The sequence below is a fragment of the Eschscholzia californica genome, unplaced genomic scaffold (assembly GCF_041429995.1).
Source record: "Eschscholzia californica isolate CP2 unplaced genomic scaffold, dmEscCali1.0.p SCAF_4, whole genome shotgun sequence".
NCBI classification, from domain to species: Eukaryota; Viridiplantae; Streptophyta; class Magnoliopsida; order Ranunculales; family Papaveraceae; genus Eschscholzia; species Eschscholzia californica.
In genome coordinates this window covers 48463132-48472946 of record NW_028238461.1, presented here as the reverse complement: position 1 = coordinate 48472946, position 9815 = coordinate 48463132, and the positions used below count along the sequence as shown (strand labels likewise).

At 37.3% G+C, this 9815-nt stretch overlaps 2 protein-coding genes across 5 annotated transcripts; both read left to right on the top strand.

Annotated features, from left to right (window-relative positions):
• The first annotated feature begins 404 nt into the window (after positions 1-404).
• Positions 405-3552, top strand: LOC147545528 (uridine 5'-monophosphate synthase-like). The gene is made up of 6 exons (XM_086634764.1): positions 405-1517; positions 1739-1822; positions 2436-2518; positions 2629-2716; positions 2803-3057; positions 3275-3552. Exons 1-6 carry the CDS (start codon positions 738-740, stop codon positions 3401-3403), a joined length of 1419 nt encoding a protein of 472 aa, XP_086490890.1. The 5' UTR covers positions 405-737; the 3' UTR covers positions 3404-3552.
• A 631-nt stretch (positions 3553-4183) lies between these two features.
• On the top strand, positions 4184-9554 carry LOC147545527 (uncharacterized). Of its 4 annotated transcripts, none has more exons than XM_086635079.1 (12): positions 4184-4559; positions 4719-4760; positions 4839-4910; positions 5027-5181; positions 5854-6141; positions 6776-6905; positions 7244-7351; positions 7473-7575; positions 7659-7784; positions 8372-8565; positions 8753-8877; positions 9184-9554. In XM_086635079.1, the coding sequence occupies exons 3-11, from the start codon at positions 4858-4860 to the stop codon at positions 8844-8846; spliced, it is 1251 nt and encodes a 416-aa protein (XP_086491205.1). In that variant the 5' UTR covers positions 4184-4559; positions 4719-4760; positions 4839-4857; the 3' UTR covers positions 8847-8877; positions 9184-9554. The 4 variants fall into 4 exon arrangements, with proteins under 4 accessions (XP_086491205.1, XP_086491207.1, XP_086491209.1 ...); XM_086635082.1 differs by having other exon boundaries at positions 4358-4559; positions 4719-4753; XM_086635081.1 differs by lacking the exon at positions 4719-4760 and having other exon boundaries at positions 4272-4559; positions 4821-4910.
• Positions 9555-9815: the final 261 nt, after the last annotated feature.

Below are 9815 nucleotides of genomic sequence, written 5' to 3'. Positions count from 1 at the left end.
TAAATGGAATGAAAGATGAAAATCCAATAAGTTTTTAAGAAAAAAAAACTAACGGGAAAGAGAGAAATTAAAGGGAAAGATAAATCTGGAGAGATAAATCTGGAAAGATAAATTAGTTAAAGAAAGTCTTAGTTTATGAGAGAGAAATTAGGGAGAGAGAGGGAAAAGTTAGAGAGAGAGAAAAAAAGTGAATGTGCAGTAGAGAGAGAAATAACGTGATTTGCACGGGATTTGTGCAAAGGGTATTTCTTGTAATTTCGTAAAACCTAAAGACTAAAATCGTAATTTTACCTCACCTCCTGACCATTGGACCTGCCTTTTGTTTTTATCCTGCAGTGGACCTGCATCATTTTTCGGGTCAAGGATTGGGCCTTTTGCCCAATCCCTCTAAAAATGATAGGACCAATGAAATTCAAATCCAACTCAAGAGAGGAACCGATTTTGTGCATGAAATGGCAAAAAATATAGCCTGTTGCTTCTGTTCTCTCTACGAAATCAGTCTAGGTTTTTGGTGGGTGTATTACTGGTATAAGAGAAAAAGAAGTCCCCATTTAGCACTACAAAAATTCATTTCCTAGAGATACTTCCAGTGCTCGAGGCAGATCTGTGCCCACACGATAGGCCATCGAGAGGGACCTCCCCCGCTCCTCCCCTTTATCAACGCTACTCTTTCATTCTCCCTGAGACGCCCCTGAAAGCGAAGAAGATAGAGTGAGAAAGCTTCATAATCATCATCAATGGAGTCTCTAGTTCTACAACTTCACGATATTGAAGCAGTGAAATTTGGAAACTTTAAGCTTAAATCAGGTATCTATTCTCCAATCTACATAGACCTTCGTCTCATCGTCTCCTACCCATCTCTCCTTTCCCAAATATCCGACCTTCTCATATCTTCTCTCTCCTCCACCACCACTTTTGAACTCGTCTGTGGTGTTCCATACACAGCTTTACCAATCGCTACATGTGTTTCTCTCTCTAAAAACATACCCATGGTTATGCGTCGTAAAGAAATCAAAGATTATGGTACTTCAAAAGCCATTGAAGGAGCTTTTAGGGTTAACCAATCTTGTTTGATCATTGAAGATCTTGTTACAAGTGGTACTTCTGTGTTAGAAACAGCAGCGCCGCTTAAATCTGTTGGATTGAAGGTAACTGATGCTGTTGTATTGATTGATAGAGAACAAGGAGGAAGAGAGAATCTTGCTGATAATGGGATTATTTTGCATTCAATGATTAAACTTACTGAAATGGTTGAGATTTTGAGGAAACATGGAAAAGTTTCAGAAGAGACAGAGAAACAAGTTAGGAAGTTTTTGGAAGAGAATAAGAAGGTGGGTGTTCCTTCAATGGTGTCAGTTGCACCAAAGAAAGTTAGGGTTTCGTATTTAGAGAGAGCGAAAATGGCGAAAAATCCAACTGGGAAGAAGCTTTTTGAAGTAATGGCTTCCAAAGAGAGTAATTTATGTTTGGCTGCTGATGTTTCTACTGCTGCTGAGTTGCTTGCTATTGCTGAAAAGGTCTCTCCTTTATCTCACCTTAATTTCTATATATATATATATATATATATATATATATATATATATATATATATATGTGCACATTAAGATCATTAACAAGGGTTTGATTTCTTTGAGTTCACATAAACTAGTTGGATTCTAAATGTTCAGTGAAATGTGTGTTGTTGTTTTTAGAGGTATGAAATGAGTACCCTATATATAATGTTGTTTTTGTCATACAGGTTGGGCCAGAGATTTGCTTATTGAAAACCCATGTGGATATATTCCCTGATTTTACGCCAGATTTTGGTTCCAAGCTCCGCTCGGTACGTTTACAATCTTGTGAACTTAACAGTTTCTCTTTCCCTTTGAAACTGCAACTCCATTTTGTAAGGTAGGTCGGTATGCCTTTCGTTTGCATACTTAGCTAGAGAAGAAAGATACGCACAATCTTCTTTGCTTGAAACTAGCTCAGGCAGATACCATTTTTTTGTGTGCGAGTTAGAACTTAAGATTGGTATTTTCAAATTTAATGGGGAAGTTTATCAATTAATTATGTTATATACAAAATCGAACATGTGTACTTATAGACATGTCATGTATATGTTCAAAGTTAAATCAGTATCGATACCTCTTTTTCGGATGTCCATTTATGGTTTTGGAATTGTTGGCCCTCTCAGAATTGGTACCCCTAAGTGATACTGTCATGCTAGTCTGAGAAATGAACGATTCTCAGAATAATATACTTCTTAATAAACCTTTTGGATGCCCGCGTGCATCCACTTGCAGCAGCTATATATATATATATATTATATCCATGTTTCTTGATTCTGGAATTGTTATATAATGTGTGCTTCATGTAGAATCGCCTAAGTTGTATTTGATTTACTATTATGAGCTAGAGTAGATAATGAAGTAACGAGCTTGTTTGTACTAAAGATTGCAGAAAAGCATAATTTCCTGATTTTCGAAGATCGCAAGTTTGCTGACATTGGAAATACAGTAACTATGCAGTATGAAGGGTGAGATTTTATATTTAGCTTTCTATTACTTGCTAGCATGAATTCTGTTCGCTTAGTTTACTTTTTCTACCTCAGTCTCATGTTCATGATGTTTCCTCTTCTGTTTACAGAGGCATCTTTCGCATACTGGAATGGGCAGATATAGTTAATGCCCACATTATCTCAGGCCCTGGCATTGTTGATGGTCTTAAATTGAAAGTAGGCTTCTCAAAAATTGTTATAAGCGTCATTAATTCACTTATCTAGCTTACCCATGATAATTTTTCTTGTCGTTCTTAATCCAGGGCTTGCCCCGTGGTAGGGGACTGCTACTGCTTGCGGAAATGAGCTCAGCTGGTAACCTTGCCACAGGGGACTACACCGCTGCTGCTGCAAAAATTGCTGAAGATCATCCAGATTTTGTTATCGGCTTCATCTCAGTCAATCCGGCTTCATGGAAAGGTGGGCCTGGAAATCCAGCATTGATTCATGCTACTCCTGGAGTTCAAATGGTTAGCGGAGGGGACGCACTTGGACAGCAATATAATACTCCTCGATCTGTGAGTTTTTTGTCTCCTCCTTTTTTGATTTCTATCGATATGCTTAGATTGAGAAACAAGATCCTAAATAGCATTTACTTTCCTTGGTGAAAGTACTTGTTATAAGGCAAATCAGCAAATATAGATTGTTGGATGGAATTATTTTTGTATTAACTTAAGAGGGTCTATATTGGATGATTTGATTAAATAACATGACACGAGTTTCTCCCTCTTACAGGTTATCTATGATAGGGGTAGTGACATGATAATCGTTGGTCGTGGGATTATCAAGGCTGCAAACCCTGCTGAGGTTGCCCGGGAGTATCGTCTTCAAGGATGGGATGCATACAAAGCAAGATGCGAGTAATGTTCCAAATAATTGCCCATTTGTTCAACTTTATTTACGTGGTTCTTTATCGAAGTTTTGATCTGTAAGGTTTTGGCTCAGTACAAACTCCGACAATGGGTTTAATCTTTGGTTTCTTCTGTATTATCAAATAAATTTTGACCGCTGCCTATCCTTTTCCCTTGCTATAAATTTGTTCTTGTTCTACTTTTAACAGGGTTTAAGTATTGAAATTTTTTTCCTTCAAACAAATGATACTTCACTTTTTCAACAAAAAAAAAGATGATACTTCACTTGATGAAATTTATGAACAATTTTGAGGCCTATTGGCATAATTCCAAATTAGTATATTTCATTGAAAACCAAATCAAATAATTGAATCATTATTGGTGGTAATTGGATAGGGCCAGGCCCTCACAAGCCAATATTTAGGCTACCCCAATTGGAATAGCTAAAATCAGTCCATACAATCCATATAAATCACATATTTATAACCCTGGACATAGTTATCAGAGCTTTTAACCTTAAAATCAAAAACTTGAAAGAAAAGAACAATATGTGAAGAAGAGAAATTGGATCCTTTCAAGTTTCAACAAAAAAAAAAAAGAGAAATTGGGCCATAAGAGTGGCATATAAAAACCAAAAACCCTTATACTAGCGAAAGGGAGAGACCGGAAAAACGAGTTAGAGACAGAAACTGTGCAATGAAAATTGAAACTCGGAAGAAAATATATGAAGAACGAAAAGATGAAGGAGTTCGATTGGCAAAAGAACTGAAAAAGAACAAACATTCTGACTTGTGTAAATCAACTAAATGAGATAAAATTAAGACTCTTCCAAGATATAGCGATTAAGCACGAAAGAAAGACTTTTTTTTTTCGGTGCAACCAGTAACACTTGATTTTTGTTTTGTTGAGGGGAAAGAGTAACACTTGATTTAGTCATTGCAAATTGACCAAGTCGGGTGATATTTGTGTGAGACAAAAGTTACGTGTAAAAGACTCGGATAAATCAGCACCAAGCGCGGTAACTGCAACTCACCTCCAACCCCTAGAACTTCAGTCTGAAACGAATTCACCTTTCCCTCTTTCTTCTTCTTCACTTCTAGGGTTTTGATTTCTCTTCCAGACGATCTCACGTAATCCGTTACCCCTTTCACAAATTGAGCGCTCATCAGGTACGCCACTCTTAAGTATTTTCAACTTTTCATCGTTCATGATGGAACTTTTCTCGAACAATTTCTAGTTCATATATGGCTAATGCACATTTCCAATTTGATGCTTTAATTTTAGGGTTTGTGCTTTTGTTTAAACCCTATTCTGATTGATATTTGTAGGAAAGGCCGCCACCTTATTGTCATCTGAATTTAGGGTATACTGTAAGTAGTGTTCTAGTTTCTATTATTAGATTATCTAAATCATTGGTTTATCGAGCTCAGCTACGAGTTTCAATTTAGGTGGAGACTGATAGCAATCATGCCAGATACCCAATCCCTTGTCAATGAGTTTGTTTTGAAGCTTAAAAGACGGTAATTTCATTTTCCTGTCTTATTTCTTGACAATTCTGGGATTTTAATGGTTTCTAATGATAAGTTTTGTGGTTACTGAATAATCAATTTTGGAAATTGAATCTGCTTGATGACAGTAAGGTTGAGGGTTCTCATGCAACAGCTCGACAAACAGCTGAGCTTCTCCGTTCAGTGATATCTCAGCAGCGAGTCCCGTACACAAATGAAGCTGGCCATCTCATTGAGGCAGTGAAGGTTATAGGAGAGAAGCTAATCTCTGCAAATCCCGTAGGTATGCTTTCTTGTTTGTTTCTTTTGCAACAAATTTATCATGATATCAGAGTAAGGCCCACACATGATAGGTTAAAAGCCAAAGTGCCAAACGTGTTCTATGTCACCCAAAAAAACACGCGTTACAGTACGAAAAACGCCACAGGCGAGGGGGCGTGTAAGAATGTTTCACATGGGAGAAGGGCGATCAAGAAACCAAAAATATAATGTGTAGATCCTCTCCACTTCTCACCAATTTCTTTTGACTTTTGAGTTGGTTGACCACAAACTTAACATGGTATCAGAGCCAGCCCCATACATGATAGGTTTTAAAGCCACACATGCTCCACGCCACCCGAAACAACAAAACATGTGTTAAGTTCAAAGAATGCCATAGTGAGAGGTCGTGTGAGAATAGGCTCAAAGAACGCTCTCATAAGCTATAGGTTTAAAAACCATCGTTCTCCACGCCACCCGAAAACAAAAAAACACGCATTAGGCTCAAACAACATCACACGTGAGAGGGCGTGTGAGAATAGTCCCACACGGTAGAGAGGTGATCTGGTGACCAAGAATATAATGTATAGGTCCTCTACACTCATTACAAATGGCTTTGAGTTGGATACCACAAACTAAACACTGTGTGACAATATAGTACCTGTTTTCTAAAAATGCTGCACGTGTGGGGTTCCAGAGCTCGCTGTTGGCAACATTGTGAGGCGCATATTGCATATCATTAGAGAGGAGGACCTTTCTCTAGCAACAACTGCTATTGGAGGGCTGACTTTGTCTCCCGGTAGTGACGAAGAAGATGGTTTTGAAAGAATGGACCGGACGACACTGTCTGCTGCAGCAGTTGCTGCGTCTGCTAGAAGCACATTGCGTGCACCTTCTTTGCATACTCTTCTTGAGAATTTACATGATTCGGCAGCTGCTCCTCGTACTCCTTCCTCCTGGGGTGATTCTGAAGGAAAAACCAAATGTGAGTATTTCTTCTGTGCTTTGGTTCTTCCTTTTGGGAGAAGTACCATTTTGGATCCAGTTATTCGAAGCAATCTCTTATATGTAGAATGCGGTTAATCATTTATGACTTTTTGATGGCGTTATGTTTTAAATAGAAACCTATCTTCTCTAAAAAGGCACTATATATAGGTATATTCATGTGTATTCTTTAATTCATCCTATACAATTTCCAAAAATGCTATCCATTCTTACCATATTCACTCTTTAGGCATATATAGTTATATGCTTGTCGGGTGTTTCTATGTCAATAATGTCTGAATTATACAGACTACTGAAATTTGGAATATGCAACCCATTGTAAACTTCTACAAATTAGCTCATGTGCTCATATGTTCTGTTCTGATCTCTATTCTGAAAGTTCTTCTATAGTCTGCTTATTCATAATTCTGAAGCCTTTTAGTGGAGCTGGTGATGCATCATCAGGATCTTTTAGCATAAACTAATGACAAATGCAAACAGGTCATGGTAATTCAAAACGAGTCTTATCTGACTGTAAAATATGGTGTGATATATGTGTAGGATTCATGCACTTGTTTTGTTAAGGATTTTTCACATATAAAGACCGAAGTTAAGTTATATCTTATCCTTTCCAGCGGCTGATAAGAACTCAAGGAGATGGAAGCTGAAGCATAATGTCATCGAGGCTATTAATGAACTTCTGGAAGACATTGACACTTGCCATGAACAGATTGCTGAACAAGCAGTCGAACATATTCATCAGAAGTACGTATTTTTTCTGAATAAAGAGGACAAGCATGAATGTATGTGATTAGTGTAAAAGTTTCTAGGTTGAATGAGAGTTTCAAGTTGTGTTTAAGTAGATGGGATCGGCTGATCCACCCGAGTAACTCTTTCATCAGATTGGGATCGGAGGTAGCCCGAGCCAATCCATGCTGAAATAATGCGTCGTCCTCCATGAATGTGGCACCTGTATTGAGGAATGTGTCATATGTATCAACGCATCTGGAAGTAACCCGAGTTAATTATATTGTATGACAGTATGAGACTTAGACTTGTTGGACTTTATATTGAATTGTCTGACTATTTAATCTGTTTCCCAGTGAAGTAATATTGACTTTGGGCCGTTCAAGAACTGTGATGGAGTTCCTTTGTGCTGCAAAGGAGAAAAAGCGCTCATTCCGTGTATTTGTTGCAGAGGGTGCTCCAAGGTTTTGGTTACAGTGACTTTTTTTTTTTTTTTTTTATGTTGTTAGACTATGGATGTTCTGCTTTCTATCCTTTTATATAGTTCAAGACTTCAGGTAATCACTTTACAGTGACATTAAATAGGTATCAGGGTCATGTGCTTGCAAAAGAGTTGGTTGCGAGAGGTCTGCAAACCACAGTTATTACTGATTCCGCAGTTTTTGCCATGATTTCTCGAGTGAACATGGTATGTGACGATTCTTTGATATCTTCTCTTGTTTATTGCTTCCTCGCCTATATTTATTCAAGCTCGAATATGTTTTCTTAAAGGTAATTGTTGGAGCTCATGCAATTATGGCTAATGGCGGTGTTATAGCACCTGTGGGGTTAAATATGGTGGCACTTGCTGCCCAAAGGCATGCTGTCCCATTTGTTGTAGTTGCTGGAAGTCACAAGGTAAACCAATCATAATATCTCCTGGTAGGATCCCTATAAATTTGGGAAGGATGATAAAATAATCTCTTTTGCTGGAACTGACCATCCTTCTTAGCCTGATTCTGATTTCTGTTCTATAAGTAGTTTGCTTTTATGCTATTGTGGTAGTTCATCATCTTTTGTTTTCCCCGCTTATCTTTCAACTCGTGAAAGAAACATTAATGTGTTTTTAGGCTATGTTGCATGAGCAAACTTGTGTATCTATGTATTTGTTATTCATTATTTATTGTATATAATTATAAGACATGTGAGATAGGTTATATAAAAATGTGTAACGACTCACGAGAGTCACGACGCGTCAATATCTTCTAAAGCCTGAATAGCCTAGAAAGTTGACTTGTGTTAAAAGTGAATGTTGGAGCTTAGAAATTTTACTGTTACGTTTCTTCACAAGTTGAGAAGGAAGATTAGCCCTAAGGGGCTTAACCACATTTTTGTAACCTTTTTAAAAGATTTTTATAAAAGGTATCCTGTATTTCTGTAGACTTGGATTATCTGCAAACTTCTCTGCTTTTTACATTTTTCTTCTGATATTTGTTGTTCGACAGTTGTGCCCGTTGTATCCTCATAATCCAGAAGTATTACTGAATGATCTGAGATCACCATCTGAGTTGCTGGATTTTGGGGAATTTTCGGATTGCATGGACTTTGGAAGTGGCACTGGTGCTCCTCTTCTTCATGTTGTCAATCCTTCGTTTGATTACGTGCCACCAAAACTTGTTAGTCTTTTTATCACTGACACGTAAGCTCACTATCCCATTCTTAATACTTAGTGATGAAGTTATGTATATTGTATGGCTCTTACTTCCGTTGTTCCACGAGATTACACGACACGAGAAAAGAAGTATACCCGTATATTTTTCCTAATATGGTTGAGATTTCTGTTTTGGGAAAACCATGTACTAACCATTCTTTTACTTCCTTCACAGGGGTGGACATAACCCGTCATATATGTATCGTCTTATTGCTGATTACTATTCTGCCGATGATCTTGTGTTGCAAAGAACACCTTCTGAAAGTTGAATTTACTTTTGCAAATTTTGGCATTTCTTGAGTAAGTTGTTATCTGTTTGCAATTTATGTACTACATTTTTCTCTCACTTTGCAATGGACGGCAAGGTTTAAATTGCACTAGACTCATCAAAAAGTTATAAGCTATCCTATTAAACGACAACATTGCTAGACAAAATACCACTTTCTTTCTCTCATCTATATGAGACGTCTATTCTTATGATCTGTCAATAGCCTTACTTGTGAGGTTCGACTAACCTTCCAGAGATGTTCTTTCTATTATACAACAAATTTTTAGTCAGTTCTTTTTCTTGTTATTCAACTCACCATGTGTATTTTCTCTGTTCAGGTTAACACATCATATCAGATCCACCCCTTGTGTTTTGCTTTGGGAGATGAAGATGAGAAATACAGACACCTGAATATGGAAGTCGTAGCTGAGAGCAGAGAAGTGACCGTTCCTTTTTTTTTTGTAACACCCTGAGAAGCAAGCACTAGAAAACCAACTTCAGATCTGTTGCAGTAGTACGAGTTAAAAAGTAGAACGCAGTCTTAAAAGAACAACGGAGTTTAAACTCATTGTTTATTTTACTGAAAATTTTCAAAAAACATACAGTAAATTTCTTTTTCGTCTGGGAAATCTTACTGCAAACAGTTTATACTAATCTGTGTAATATTCAGTTGGATTAGATGCTATGTAAACTGGCTTATTTGCGATATCGGGTAGCTTGCATGAAATGGGAACTTTTGAGATGGCAAAGAGGGCCAATGCTGTTTTTTTTTGTTGAACAAACAAAAAAAGTAGTTAGAGCTCAAAGCAATTATTGAGAGCAAAGTAACTAGAAACTTGGACTTTCAATGGGCAAAGTTAGAATATTAAAATGATAAAGAACCCCTTAATTTTATGTTAATCTTTCTAATAGCCCTTAATTTTACTAAAATTTGAAACCCGACGTATTTCTCTTCCAACATTAGTAAGAA